The sequence below is a fragment of the Salmo salar genome, chromosome ssa11 (assembly GCF_905237065.1).
Source record: "Salmo salar chromosome ssa11, Ssal_v3.1, whole genome shotgun sequence".
In the NCBI taxonomy this organism is placed as follows: Eukaryota; Metazoa; Chordata; class Actinopteri; order Salmoniformes; family Salmonidae; genus Salmo; species Salmo salar.
In genome coordinates, this window is record NC_059452.1 from 100,603,875 (window position 1) to 100,619,993 (window position 16,119).

Here is a 16,119-nt window from a genome sequence, read left to right on the forward strand (position 1 = left end):
CACCACACACACTCACACCGCCCTATCTTCTACTACCATTAATATCACTATGAATCACAATGTATGCCTATCGTACTAGTGGTACCAGGAAATGACTGCAGTGGATGTAAACATTGTAAACACACAGCCATACTTCATTGTTGTTGTTCCATTGTTAATCTCCTCATGGACTGGGAGTGAACTCACTCTCAGCTGCCCGTCTACTACTGCTGTTGTTAACCCTCTAACTCCCACAACTCGTGGTAGAACAGGGATGGGCAACTGCTGTCCAGGTGGGCCACTCCCCTTATGAAGGCCCTTGGATCAATTCCCCCCCCCCCAAAAAAAAATAACCATATGGTTTAAAGATAGGTACAAAATGGTGTCCTTTTTCAAATCCACAGTCTATCATGAGTCATGATGATAACTGACAACTAACTGATGACAACTCTACAGTTGGCCTTGGCATTCCCATTGTAAATAATCACAGATTGTAAAATAACTCTGAATGGGGATATCACAATTTGTTTTTCATATTGGATCACATGGTATCGCTGTTCTATTTAACTAATTTCCATCTAAACGTTCCGTTCAGTAGCATTGCCTCCCCCTGAACAAACCCCGCCTCTATCCAGTGTGTGTGTGTGTGTGTGTGTGTGTGTGTGTGTGTGTGTGATTGGTGAGTGACATCGTACATTACATTAACTGAGGCAGTTCTACGACGCCATTATCTTGTTTCACTGTGTTTGTCAAAGCACATAATCCTTCTTATATAAACCGCTGCTGTTTTTCCCCATCCTGGATGGAAGTCAATGAGAGAGAGAGAGAGAGAGACAGAGAGAGAGAGAGAGAGAGAGAGACAGAGAGAAAGAGAGAGACAGAGAGAGAGAGAAAGAGAGAGAGAAAGAGAGAAAGAGACAGACAGAGAGACAGAGAGAAAGAGAGAGAAAGAGATAGACATTGAGAGTGAGAGATAGAGAAATGCAGAGAGAAAGAGAGAAACAGAGAGAGGGAAAGAGAGAGAGAAAGAGAGATAGACATTGAGAGTGAGAGATAGAGAGAATGCCTCAGTATATCTAAATAAAGCAGGGAGAACAGGAGACCGTGGAGCATGGTGTTAACATGCCACGTTGTGTGGCTAAGACACACTAACATCCTCTCTGTATACTGTTAGCTATAGCCTCGCCACAGTAACTTCCTCCACCAGGGTAAAGGAGAGGATAGGATACAGCAACACACAGGCTCAGATGTTTATGCATACACACACACACACACACACACACACACACACACACACACACACACACACACACACACACACACACACAGCTATGATGAATCACTCCTCCTTAAAAGGGACAGCATTGGCCACACATTGTCATTAAAAGTACATTTTAATAGTCTGTGTGTACATCCCAAATGACACCTTGTTGGTTACTGGGTCACACCATGTTGCTTACTGCATTACACTCTGTTGATTACTGCATTACACCCTGTTGATTACTGCATTACACCCTGTTGATTACTGGGTTACACCCTGTTGATTACTGGGTACACCCTGTTGATTACTGCGTTACACCCTGTTAGTTACTGCATTACACCCTGTTGATTACTGGGTTACACCCTGTTGATTACTGCATTACACCCTGTTGATTACTGGGTTACACCCTGTTGGTTACTGGGTTACACCCTGTTAGTTACTGCATTACACCCTGTTAGTTACTGCATTACACCCTGTTAGTTACTGCATTACACCCTGTTGATTACTGCATTACACCCTGTTGATTACTGGGTTACACCCTGTTAGTTACTGCATTACACCCTGTTAGTTACTGCATTACACCCTGTTGATTACTGCATTACACCCTGTTGATTACTGCATTACACCTGTTAGTTACTGCATTACACCCTGTTGATTACTGCATTACACCCTGTTAGTTACTGCATTACACCCTGTTGATTACTGCATTACACCCTGTTGATTACTGCATTACACCCTGTTAGTTACTGCATTACACCCTGTTAGTTACTGCATTACACCCTGTTGATTACTGGGTTACACCCTGTTAGTTACTGCATTACACCCTGTTAGTTACTGCATTACACCCTGTTGATTACTGCATTACACCCTGTTGGTTACTGCATTACACCCTGTTGATTACTGCATTACACCCTGTTGGTTACTGCATTACACCCTGTTGATTACTGGGTTACACCCTGTTGATTACTGGGTTACACCCTGTTGATTACTGGGTTACACCCTGTTGGTTACTGCGTTACACCCTGTTGATTACTGGGTTACACCCTGTTGATTACTGGGTTACACCCTGTTGGTTACTGCATTACACCCTGTTGATTACTGGGTTACACCCTGTTGGTTACTGCATTACACCCTGTTAGTTACTGGGTTACACCCTGTTGATTACTGGGTTACACCCTGTTGATTACTGGGTTACACCCTGTTGGTTACTGGGTTACACCCTGTTGGTTACTGCATTACACCCTGTTGATTACTGCATTACACCTTGTTAGTTACTGGGTTTGGAGCTTGTGCACGTGACATTAAAACTTGAAACCTGAAACTGAATCCTTATATATCTACACATAATAACATACGCACTATACACACACGTACATGTGGATTTTGTGTTGTAGATATGTGGTAGTAGAGTAGGGGTCTGAGGGCACACACTTAAGTGTGTTGTGAAATCTGTTATGAATGCATTGTAAAAAAAATAATTAAATGGACCCTAGGAAGAGTAGCTGCTGCAGGGACTAATGAGGATCCATAACACATACAAATTCAAATACAGTGCACTATGGACCCTGGTCAAATACAGTGCACTATGGACCCTGGTCAAATACAGTGCACTATGGACCCTGGTCAAATACAGTGCACTATGGACCCTGGTCAAATACAGTGCACTATGGACCCTGGTCAAATACAGTTCACTATGGACCCTGGTCAAATACAGTGCACTATGGACCCTGGTCAAATACAGTGCACTATGGACCCTGGTCAAATACAGTGCACTATGGACCCTGGTCAAATACAGTGCACTATGGACCCTGGTCAAATACAGTGCACTATGGACCCTGGTCAAATACAGTGCACTATGGACCCTGGTCAAATACAGTTCACTATGGACCCTGGTCAAATACAGTGCACTATGGACCCTGGTCAAATACAGTGCACTATGGACCCTGGTCAAATACAGTGCACTATGGACCCTGGTCAAATACAGTGCACTATGGGCCCAGGTCAAATACAGTGCACTATGGACCCTGGTCAAATACAGTGCACTATGGACCCTGGTCAAATACAGTGCACTATGGACCCTGGTCAAATACAGTGCACTATGGACCCTGGTCAAATACAGTGCACTATGGACCCTGGTCAAATACAGTGCACTATGGACCCTGGTCAAATACAGTGCACTATGGGCCCAGGTCAAATACAGTGCACTATGGACCCTGGTCAAATACAGTGCACTATGGACCCTGGTCAAATACAGTGCACTATGGACCCTGGTCAAATACAGTGCACTATGGACCCTGGTCAAATACAGTGCACTATGGACCCTGGTCAAATACAGTGCACTATGGGCCCTGGTCAAATACAGTGCACTATGGACCCTGGTCAAATACAGTGCACTATGGACCCTGGTCAAATACAGTGCACTATGGACCCTGGTCAAATACAGTGCACTATGGGCCCAGGTCAAATACAGTGCACTATGGACCCTGGTCAAATACAGTGCACTATGGACCCTGGTCAAATACAGTGCAGTAAAAGGAAATAGGTCTGCTCTCTCGTTTTAGGTCAAACTAACTACAGTCTACACCACAGCAACTAGACAGGGGCACTGCAGGCCTCCAAGACACAGGAGACATTACAGTCAAACATAATGTGTGTGTAAGCTTCTGTAAAGCACTACTCCCAAGCGTGCCTACGACACTCTTGAGCTATGATTACTCCCAGATTTGACACTCTTGTCACGTTCACGTGTTAGACGGAACTAGGAAACTCTGAAATGTCCAACTTGCTAACTGGTTGCAGTTATACACGTGACGCATTCAACCACTTACCAAGTCGTAAATGTCAAGAGTTCCGACTAGCACGTGAACACGGCATCACAGCTATGATTATTCCCAGACAGGATAGCCCATAAGGACCATTCATGACTGAACGTATTATTGTCTGGCTGTCAACTAGACACTTGTGTTAACAAAGCAGTGAAGATGACTTTCCTCCTGGGAGGAACCCTGTTGATAATATAGTCAATACAGAATCAGTTGACCTTACATCAGACAGGTTCATTGATGAGTTATAGCTGCATTGGCTTGAGTTACTACTTCCATCCTTGCCCATTCTATTCAAAAACAGTAAAAGTATGATATTGCAACAGCTTACTAATGACTTGTATCTTATTAACCATGATAATCATCTCGTGGTGTTCCATCTACAGGAAAACATTTAATTAATAAAAAAATATATATATATATATATTAAAAAAAAAAGTTTATTTATGTCAGAAGCAATTCAGAATCAACCAAAACAGATGTAATCCTTTCTTATTTTTTTGTAATTACAGTGGTATTCAAACAGCACAGTAAAATAACGTTGATAATACGGCATCTAAAATAAGAGAACAAATACACCGGTCATTGAAAACAGAACAACTTCTAGGACCCCACGTATAACTAGGTAGTGTGCTGCTGTGCACTGCTACATAGGGAAAATAGACCCACCGGTTTCCCAGCCAATTTTACAACCGCTTTAAAACTGTACCACGCAAGTCTGCGTACCAAATGGCACCCTTTCCCTATATAGTGCACTACTTTTGACCAGTCTCATTGTGAACTAAATAGGGAACAGGGTTTCATTTGGGATGCATCCAGGGATAAGTGGTATAAATAGTACCTACCACTGGAAAAGAAGAACACCAGACAAACACAAATGACACTGTTGTAGAAAAGGAGAAAAAAAAAAACTGTACAGCTTAAAAACGATTCTTATACACAGCGGTTACTTGTTATTTTTTTTTGGTACAGGTTTTTTGTGTCTTTTTTCATTTTTTTTTTATGTTTTGTTTTCAGTAAGTGTTGTGTACAAGGGGAGTTAAATGCTTTATAAACAAGACATTGTAAGTGCTATACGTAACAACGGTAATCTACTCGTCATCCTCATCATCGTCATCGTCATCATCCTCATCCTCATCATCGTCGTCGTCATCGTCGTCGTCCTTGGCGGGTGCGGCGGCCTTCGCTGGCATGCTGACCGGCACCTTACCCTTGTTGCGGTACGCAGTGATGTCCTGAGAACAAGGAAGTGGAGGAGAGATTTTTTATTTTTTTTAACTGTTGCTCTGAATGACACGTGGTTAGTGTTTCAGATGACTGGGGTGTAATCATTACTCCAAACAGTTGCAACATTTTAGAACGAAAACTAGTATTTCTGTAGGACAGGATAAGCATACGGAGGGACTTACCTGAATCTGGCCAATAGAAACGCTAGTTTACGTTGCAAAACAATTACACCCCTGGTGTTAGTAATAGATCTTTCGACTACTAACATTAAGGTATTTCTAATCAAACTGTAGAATTTACTGTTGGTCACTTGGGGCCGAACCCCATGTTGAAATCTACAAGTCTAACTTGAATTGTCACACTATTGACATGAACTATGAGAAAGTCCAAATTAGACACAGCCCTCAGAATACACCAGTCACCTCAGTCTGACTGCACTATGTTACAGGTCCTCCAAATTGATGAAGGAACAAAAAAAAGGTTGTTTGTTTACCTTCTCGTACTTCTCCTTCAGCTTGGCAGCCTTCTTCTCATAGGGCACCTTGTCCTCCGCTGTTAGGTTGTTCCACTTCTCTCCCAGCTTCTTGGCCACATCACCAATAGACAGGCCTGGGGTCTCCCCCTTCACCTGGGGTCTGAAGTCAGCGCAGAAGATGAAGAACGCAGACCTGGAGGATGGGAGAGAGACAGCGGTAGGGGAGAGACGGTGGAAGAAAGGAAAGAGAATTCTTACTAATGTTGTTTGGATATCATGAATTGATTGTTGGTGCCAAAACATGGGATACCCTGATTTTAATTGTAGTGTTAAATGGGTGCATTAAATGCAGTAGTTGTTTTATTCAAATGTAATCCAATCAAATCACTTTTATTGTTCATTATTTTATTATAGTAATTGTTTCATTAATTTACTTTAGACATGCTCCTCTGAGACATGAGTCATGGGGGGAGATGACTGTCTTTTTCTGTCAGGCAGTACTCACGATGGTCTCTTGGGGGCGTTGGGGTCCTTGAACCTCTTCTTCTTCTCTCCCTTGGGAGGAATGTAGCTCCTCATCTCCCTCTCATATCGCACCTTGTCCAGTTTGGCCAGATCCTCAAACTTCCCCTTCTCCTTGGCGGACATGGTCTGAGAGAAGAACAACAACATGAAGAAGGTATCTAAGTACATGTAGAAAACACTGGTGGTAAGATGCCAATAGTGACGCATGTGTTTTGTGTCAGGTAGGGGCAACACAGAGTGGTAGAGGAAGACAATGTTTACAAGAGAATGATACACAAGGGGTGGCAAATAAGTATGGAACAACTTAGCTGTGACACCATTCATTTGAAACTAAGTTGTACCAAAGACAACTATCAAGGGATTGATAGTGGTACAGGACAGTTTCAACTAAAAGGGCTCCCAAAATGGCACTATATTCCCTATTTAGTGCACTACTTTTGGCACCCTATTCCCTATTGAGTGCACTACTTTTAACCGGGGGGCCCGTGGGGTGCTGGTCAAAAGCAGTGTACTAAATTGTGAATAATTCAAAAGGGTGCCAGTCAATCACAGCCGAGATGTGTTCCATACTTACCTTCCATCTCTCAGAGCACTTCTTGGAGAACTCTGAGAAGTTGACAGAAGCTTCCGGGTGTTTCTTCTTGTGCTCCTCCCGACAGGTCTGGACAAAGTAGGCATAGGAGGACATCTTGCCCCTCGGCTTCCTTGGATCTTTCCCCATCTCAATATCTAAAAAGGAGATGTTTTAGAAATGAGCAAAACAGCAAAGAAAAAGTTAACGTTAACTATTATGAACATGGTAGGTCATTTTATTCAGTATTTTTTGACAGAAAAACTATTTACTGCCATATTTTTTTTTTTTTTTTTAAGTGTCACCTAAATGCTTTTCTGCAAACTCTGCACGTGATTGGAGATCGCTGTTTGTTTTCTGTAATGTTCTCCTTCTTTCCGATCGGCCATAGCGGCTACAGTTGGCGAATGATCGAGCTATAGTTGATTCATGGACATTTTCTCCCATCTCAGCCATGGAACTCTGCAGCTCTTTCAAAGAGGCAGTTGGCCTCATGGTGAGTTCTAGAGCTAGAATCCTTTTCGCCCAGCTGCTTATTTTGGAAGGTCGTCCTGATCTGGGCAGAGTCTCGGTGGTTCCATACACCTTCCACTTCTTAATGATTGACCTGACTGTACCCAATGGGATACTCAATGTATGGGAAATTTTCTTATAACCTTCCCCTAATCTGTGCCGATCTACAACTTTATCCCTGAACTCTTCTGAAAGCTCTTTGCGCCTCATGGTTTAAATTGACTACCTGACTGAGGGCCCTCACAGACCAAGGTGTATATGACACGCAGGTGGAAGCCCTTTCTCAACTTATTACAAATATTTGTTGCAACTGAGTTAACTAGATTTGCTTTGACAAAGGGGTTGAAGACATTAAATAATATTGTATTGGTTATTGATTTTGATTATTCATTGTCTAATCATTTGGATCCCCCTACAAGCCTGCCCTAAAGACGGTTTCCTTCCCTCACTCTTGGCATCAGAACTGTAAACGCAGCCTTCTGCGAATAAACACGTCTGGTTCGTTCGTTCTGTCTGCTTGACAATACGTTTGTGGAAAACAAACCCTTTCTAGAGGAGTGTTTGTAACAGGGACTGTGCCCTTTGCCGAAAACGCATCCGTTATTTTTACTGGTCAATTCATGAGAAATGTAACTTTTTAATACAATTTAAGAAAACTATTTTCATGCATTTTGTTGGCTTAAATTAGTCACATTTGCTATTTTTATTTTATGCAGAATGCTTGTCATTCGATGATTTGAGTTTTAGCTACAGACCGTAACAGAAGTTCTCAGTCTAGATAAAAATGCGTGCAACATTGGATTCTCTTCTGCATATGTATGCAAATATTTGAAATGTTTCACGCACTAAAGCGGAAAGAAAATGAGAAATACATATCGCCACTTTTCTGATGAATTCGTGTATAATGTTAAAATGATAGTGCATTTAAGTCTACAGAAATATATTCCTTAGAAAAACAAACTCCGAAAAAAAATGAGAAAAATACCCTAAAACACAAAATAACGTTAAAAGATGCTTCCCTTTCACTCTAAACTCGATTTGGCAACATTTGAAAAAAAATCCTAAAATTTGGGGAAAAATCCCTAATATTTCTATTATATATTACTGGTAGCTATACAGTACATCTGTGTTGTAACAAAGCAATGCCTTTCTATCTGCCGAGTGAAGTAGTAATGGCGCATAGGCTTCTCGTTGAGGAAAAGGAGGTCAACAACGACGGCAATATTTCTTCTTCCATTTTGTAAGAATGCCTTCTTCGTGAAAGAAAGTCGCCCTGAAATGTCTCCACCCGCATTCCCGGTCGCTTTATTAATCGACAAACATGTTGACAAAGCCCGCCAGCATGACAATACTTTTCCCCGGTAGATTCCTATTGCATTAGCCGCCGTTTATAGCAATACACTGGGTCTGTGCTATGCCTATGTGCGGGCTGTGTTGAGTTAGTTTCCTATTAGCTCGGAATGGCCGCTTGTCTTCATCCACTAACATGGAGAATATGGCTCCTTCTCTTTGTGTCAATGCACAGCCATTACACGGTTTACACTAGATACCACAGCCACAAAATCTAAATTGTCAATCGTAAAAATGAATGAAAACAAAAAATGTACTTTTTGGTCTTAATGGAAGGTCAGGGTTAAGCATAAGGTTATCAGTGTGGTTATGGTTAGGTTTAAGATCATATTTTAAGAAGATAAATTCTAGAAATAGGCGGGGTTTAGTACTTTTTGGCTATGGTAACTAGTGACGACCCCATTACACAGATAGAACAATGAACCAGATGTTTCACCGGATGTACAAATCCAGCAGGCAATTCCACTCGCCACCAAATATGGTGATGAGAGGAAGCCTAGTGGCCGGCAGTGGGAGACGATTGAGTGAGATTTTGTCCAACATTCTGCACATTTTCTAATCAATGAAACATTTGATCTCAATAAAGTCTTCTGTTCCCATTACTAGAATATGTAAATAACAGATTGGACTATGTTTTATAGACTTTACCCTTTGCTAATGTTTCATAAAACTGCGTTGTTTAGAAAGACTTCATGGGCGAATGGAGTTGTTGCACACGCGCACTTCAGTTTCTCTAACGGAAATATGCAAATAAATGCTACAACGTGCCAATAAGATCTTGCTAACTTGTGCTTTGCTCTGCCCACCTCCTTGCTTGTTCTGCCCACTATGATTCATTTGCTCCCATTGGAAACGACAGGCGGTGGTCTATCTTGGGTTAGTTAAATCTTTGGTCATTACACTGCACAGTAGAGGGCAGCGCAACCGCGGGTACCCACCTTATTTCAATCTGTGATTTCAACCCTTTAATATCGACGACAAAATACAAAAATACTGTCGTTGGAACAAGGACAGATGGGACTTTAATTTCCAATCGTTAGATTGTACAGTTTTATGCGTGTTTGGTGAAAAATCACGGTTTGAAAAAGTTGAAGTGAACTGCGCTTGTATGGCTGTCTGCATTTTTTCCTATGCGAGTACAGTCAGCCATTACAGTAAAGCGCAGATTCCTGAGGTAATTTTTTCACTCTTTTAATGAGGCGATTGGTGAAAAATAACTATTAACAGCTTTTTGCCCCACAATGTTTTCCATATTTTTATTTTCGATTTCCCCACGGTTTCATCTTCGCATGAGAGGCATCACAGCTTCGCAACACTGCAATGGCTAGCAATGGGCTGGAGCTCATACCATGAACCGTGTCTTCCACCATGAACCATGTTTGTGCGCTAATGTTACATAGCCAGCTGTCCGCTGGACATTACTGATTTTTAATTCGATAAATAAACCACATTTTATCATAACAATGCAACACTTACCTGACATGAATTAATAAAATAATTTGCATTCAAGGAAATCGACGTTTGTATTGAAATTCCACTGATTAATTTTGCTTTCTCCTTTTTTCAACGAGCGACTAATGTGTGCTTACTGTACAGTAAGTAACGTTAGCTGGCTAATGTCTTGTTTTTTTTTAACCTTCGCTTCGAATGAAAAATCACAAAATTGTTTCCAACCTACCATTCAAACACGGTCAATACATTTCTGAGGTATTTCTGCATTTTCTTATCACTTTCATCCTTAACCGACACTTAAAAAAAAAATTCGTGCCTGATACTTACCAAAGCGGCTGCCGCTGTATCTCAATGCACTGCAATGGCTGTATGTGGAATACCAGCGATACGCAGTGTCTTCAGTCTTAGCTTCTGTAACATTACTGTCGATGGTGCTCGCCCCCCATTGGCCACCGCCGAGTGTATCGCACGTCTGATTGGATAGAACTTTTTCATTGCCCTAATATCAGACGATGCGTCATTGGCTAATTTTTTGTGAAACGTCACCGGAGTTTTAAGTGGCGCGGTGATACGAAACAAGTTGCCAGTGCTGAGCTTGGGGCGCGCAGCTTGCTAGATAGTGTAGTAGTGTGTTTGCTATGGTATTGAGTTATGTGTTTTGAACACAGTGTAGCGAATGAATGGGGCAACGTGGAGCGGTCTAGTGAGCTACAAGAGAGGTAAAGTGAACGCGATTACAGGCGTTGGTGGGCGTTTCCCCCGATCATCAATCACAATCATTGACTATTCACACCACCCAATGTTAACTTTATTAGCAAATTATGACTTTGTTCATTAAAGATTAGGATGGTGGGTTTTCAGCGACCTCTTCGTAGGATGATATGTAATGTAGAAGGAATTTTAGATAATTTGGCATTTGTTTTTGACCCAATCAATAGGCTCTTGGCTAGACACAAGATACACTGCTATCAATGCAGGTGTATCAATAACTGTCTAATTATTTAGCCTAATTAAGCCACCGTCGCTCTGCTTTTCGATACGAGACGACGTTTACTGTGTTGATAGTGATTGTTTAAGATAAATACAAGATTATTTATTCACATAGGTTAATCTAATGCACATGGGGTATATTGTTATCAGTGGGAGCACCACAAACATAACAACCTGTTTCATGTGCGCTCTTCTGGCTATATGGAGCGGTGAGACGCGCAATAGGCTACATGGTGATGCTGGTGCTGATGATGATGGTGGTGGTGATGCTGGTGATGATGATGATGGTGGTGATGCTGGTGATGATGATGGTGGTGATGATGGTGATGATGGTAGTGATGATGATGATGCTTATGATAATGATGGTCTTGATGGTGGTGGTGGGGATGATGACTCGAACCGTTACTTTTCTGCTATTGTAAATGTACGTTTTGTTACAATGTAGCTAAAGGCTAAACCTTTTGAATACATTTATTAGGATACAAGCAAGAGCATCGCGGGAGACCTACTAAAAGATCTTTGATGTCAACGCGCTTACAGTAGCCTATGCGTGTATGTTGCAACCCAATGTTCCAATTATCACATGCGCTCGCGCTCCCATGAATAGAACTGTATTGAATGCCATAGCCCATGGGGTATTCAAACCTTAACCTACGAGGTCCGGAATCTGCTGCTTTTCTGTTCTACATGATAATTATTTGTACACAACTGGTGTCCCAGGTCTAAATCAGTCTGTAATAAGAGGGAACGATGAAGAAATGGTGTGGAACTGGTTTCGAGGTCCAGAGTTGAATATGAGGGGCCATAGCCCCTTATAGGTACATTCAATTAGGTACAAGGTCAATCCATGGATTGATTGAAGCCTAACTTACTATTTTAATAAAAACAATAATGTGTCATTAGAAATATAATCATATTTTGATCTTGACAAATTTGTATACAATTTTTAATAGGCAGATTTGAATGTACCCTTGTTGATAGCACCATGCCCTTTATATTATAGTAAATGGAACCGTGCTGGTTTTGCTCATTCATCAAATCAATTATCATCATCATCATACCACCGACAAAAAAACGATGGGATTTTTATAGGGCTCTGAGGCATTGTCTTTGTGGGTGTGGAAAGTACAACAATCAAGATAATGATAATATCTAATTTAGAATACAATGATAATGGTGATGATGGTAATGCTGGCAATGATGATGATTGCAATGATGATGAGGATGCTGCTGGTGATGATGATAGTGATGATGATGGTGGTGATGATGATGATGGTTGTGATGATGATGCTGGTGATGATGGTGGTGTGATGATGATGATGCTGGTGATGGTGGTGATGAGGATGTGATGATGATGGTAGTGATGATGATAATGATGGTAGTGATGGTGATGATAATGATGATGATAAGGATGGGGGTGGTGATGATGATGTGGTGATGATGGTGATGATGGTAATGATGGTGGTGGTGATGATGATGGTGGTGATGATGATGGTGGTGATAATGATACATTTGATGATGATGATGATGGGAGTGATGGTGATGCTGCTGGTGATGATGATGGGAGTGATGCTGATGATAATGATGGTGATGATGATGGTGGTGGTGATGATGGTGATGCTGATGATAATGATGTGATGATGATGATGATAAAGCTGACGATGGTAGTGATGATGGTAGTGGTGATGCTGATGATGATGGGAGTGATGGTGATGCTTGTGATGCTGATGATGATGATAAAGCTGATGCTGGCGATGATGGTAGTGGTGATGATGCTGGTGATGCCGATGACGATGGTGATGATGATGATGCTGATGATGATGCTGGTGATGATGGTAGTGAAGATGATGCTGATGATGCTGGTGATGATGATGATGGTGATGATGATGATGGTGATGATGATGATGCTGGTGATGATGATGCTGGTGATGATGATAATAATGATGATGATGGTAGTGATGATGATGCTGGTGATGATGATGCTGATGATAATGATGGTAATGATGGTGGTGGTGATGGTGATGATGATGATAATGGTGATGATGATGATGATGGTAGTGATGATGATGATAATGATGGTAATGATGGTGGTGGGGTGATGATCATGGTGATGGTGATGATGATGATGGTGGTGATGATGCTGGTGATGATGATGATGGTAATGGTGATGATGATGGTAGTGATGATGATACTGGTGCTGATGATGATGTGATGATGGTGATGCAGGCGATGATGACGGTGGTGATGCTGATTCTGGCGATGATGATGATGATGATAATGGTGATGATGGTGATGATGATAATGATGATGGTGGTGATGGTAGTGATGATGATGCTGGTGCTGATGATGATGGTGATGATGATGATGATAATAATGATGTGATGATGGTGATGATGATGATGCTGGTGCTGATGATGATGATGGTGATGGTGATGGTGATGATGATGGTGATGGTGGTGATAATGATGATGCTGATGATGATAATGGTGATGATGATGGTAGTGATGATGATGATAATGATGGTAATGATGGTGGTGGTGGTGATGATCATGGTGGTGGTGGTGATGATGATGATGATGCTAGTGATGATGGAAGTGATGATGATGATGCTGGTGATGCTGATGATGTTGGTGGTGATGATGATGGTGGTGGTGATGCTGATGATGGTGATGATGATGGTTGTGATGATGATGAAGGTTTTGATGATGATGGTGATGATGATGCTGGTGCTGATGATGATGGTGATGATGATGACGCTGGTGATGATGATAATAATGATGATGATGGTAGTGATGATGGTGATGATGATGCTGATGATAATGATGGTAATGATGGTGGTGGTGGTGATGGTGATGATGATGATAATGGTGATGATGATGGTAGTGATGATACTGGTGCTGATGATGATGTGATGATGGTGATGCTGATGCTGGCAATGATGATAATGGTGGTGATGGTGATGATGATGGAAGTGATGATGATAATGATGAAGGTGATGATGGTAGTGATGATGATGCTGGTGATGATGATGATAATAATGATGGTGATGATGATGCTGATGGTGATGATGATGATGATGGTGGTGATGATAATGATGGTGATGATGATGATAATGGTGATGATGGTGGTGGGGGTGATGATGATGCTGGTGATGATGATAATGATGGTAATGATGGTGGTGGGGGTGATGATGATGCTGCTGATGATGATGATGATAATGGTGATGATGATGATGTGATGATGGTGATGCTGGCGATGATGACGGTGGTGATGCTGATTCTGGCGATGATGATAATGGTGATGATGGTGATGATGATAATGATGATGGTAGTGATGATGATGCTGGTGCTGATGATGATGGTGATGATGATAATAATGATGTGATGATGATGCTGGTGCTGATGATGATGATGGTGATAATGATGGTGATGGTGGTGATGATGATGATGATAATGGTGATGATGATGGTAGTGATGATGATGATAATGATGGTAATGATGGTGGTGGTGGTGATGATCATGATTGTGGTGGTGATGATGATGCTAGTGATGATGGTAGTGATGATGATGATGCTGGTGATGCTGCTGATGATGTTGGTGGTGATGATGGTGATGATGATGATGATGGTAATGGTGGTGATGATGCTGATGATGGTGATGATGATGGTTGTGATGATGATGAAGGTTTTGATGATGATGGTGATGATGATGATCGTAGTGATGATGATGCTGGTGAGGATGATGTGATGATGGTGATGATAATAATGTTGATGATGATAATGATGATGCTGGTGATGATGTATGATGGTGATGGTGGTGATGATGATGGTGATGATGTATGATGGTGATGATGCTGGTGATGATGATAATGATGGTGATGATGGTGGAGGTGATGATGATGTGATGATGGTGGTGGTGATGTGATGGTGGTGATGATAATTATGGTGATGATGGTGGTGGTGATGATAATGATGGTGATGATGATGGTGGTGATGATGATAATGGTGGTGATGATGATGGTGGTGGTGGTGATGATGATGGTGATGATGATGGTTGTGATGATGATGACGCGTTCCTTCTACATTCTGATATTAATTTGCTGTTTGTTAGCCACATTTGTTGGCATCATTATCATCATCTTAAATTCAACCACCCTTGATTTATATTTCTACAATCAATTGCTATGTACCAGGGCCTGTATGCATACTCTGTTGCCTGCTGTTATGTCAAACGTCTCCATTTTATTTCGAGGTTACATTGATACCCTTAGACCTACAGAACAATCGAAGGGTGACACTGATAGTGGCACCAATCTGAATTTGCAATGGAAATATATTCTAGCACAGTGTTATTAAAAATAAAGGGAGGGGATATGTCCACCCACTAGGAACAATTGAGGGGAGGGACCTAATAGACTTACTTGACATATAAGAATAAATACAGTCAAGTTTTTTTTAACAAAGGAAAACAAATTAGGGGGAGGGGCAATTCCACCGCTCATATCTACGAGTAGGATTCAGGGAGCAGAAACTGATCCCAGATCTGTACCTAAGGGCAACATTTATCCAGAGCTCCACTTGTCTCTGTCTGGCTATTATACTGTCATCTGTCCCATGTAGCAGCAGTAGCAGCAGCACCGGTAGTATAATGACAGAAAGCCAGCCAGCCTGTCCATGAAGCACAGAGAGGAGAGGAGAGGAAAGGAGATGAGAAGATGGGAGAAGGAGAGGAGAAGATGAAAGAAGAGAGGAAAGGAGAGGTGAAGATGGGAGAAGGAGAGGAGAAGATGAAAGAAGAGAGGCAAGGAAAGGAGAGGTGAAGATGGGAGAAGGAGAGAAGAAGATGGGAGAAGAGAGGCAAGGAAAGGAGAGGTGAAGATGGGAGAAGAGAGGCAAGGAAAGGAGAGGAGGGGGATAAGACAGCTCACCACCAGTGTATTTATGCATTCTATTGAG

The 16,119-nt window shown here is 41.8% G+C and overlaps 1 protein-coding gene across 2 annotated transcripts; it reads right to left on the reverse strand.

Moving 5' to 3' along the window:
• Positions 1-4,484: 4,484 nt before the first annotated feature.
• Positions 4,485-10,630, reverse strand: LOC100286669 (high mobility group box 1). 2 transcript variants are annotated; one of them, XM_014129715.2, is made up of 5 exons: positions 10,503-10,630; positions 6,864-7,018; positions 6,270-6,415; positions 5,783-5,957; positions 4,485-5,297 (listed from the first exon to the last, which is right to left on the reverse strand). In XM_014129715.2, exons 2-5 carry the CDS (start codon positions 7,008-7,010, stop codon positions 5,154-5,156), a joined length of 612 nt encoding a protein of 203 aa, XP_013985190.2. In that variant the 5' UTR covers positions 7,011-7,018; positions 10,503-10,630; the 3' UTR covers positions 4,485-5,153.
• Between the last annotated feature and the right edge of the window lie 5,489 nt (positions 10,631-16,119).

Coding starts and splice junctions, on each gene's coding strand:
- LOC100286669 (XM_014129715.2), bottom strand. CDS start 7,010: ATGGGGAAAGATCCAAGGAAGCCGAGGGGCAAGATGTCCTCCTATGCC. Junction 6,416..6,863: donor AGTGCTCTGAGAGATGGAAG/GTAAGTATGGAA, acceptor TTCTTCTCTCAG/ACCATGTCCGCCAAGGAGAA. Junction 5,958..6,269: donor AACGCCCCCAAGAGACCATC/GTGAGTACTGCC, acceptor CCCATCCTCCAG/GTCTGCGTTCTTCATCTTCT.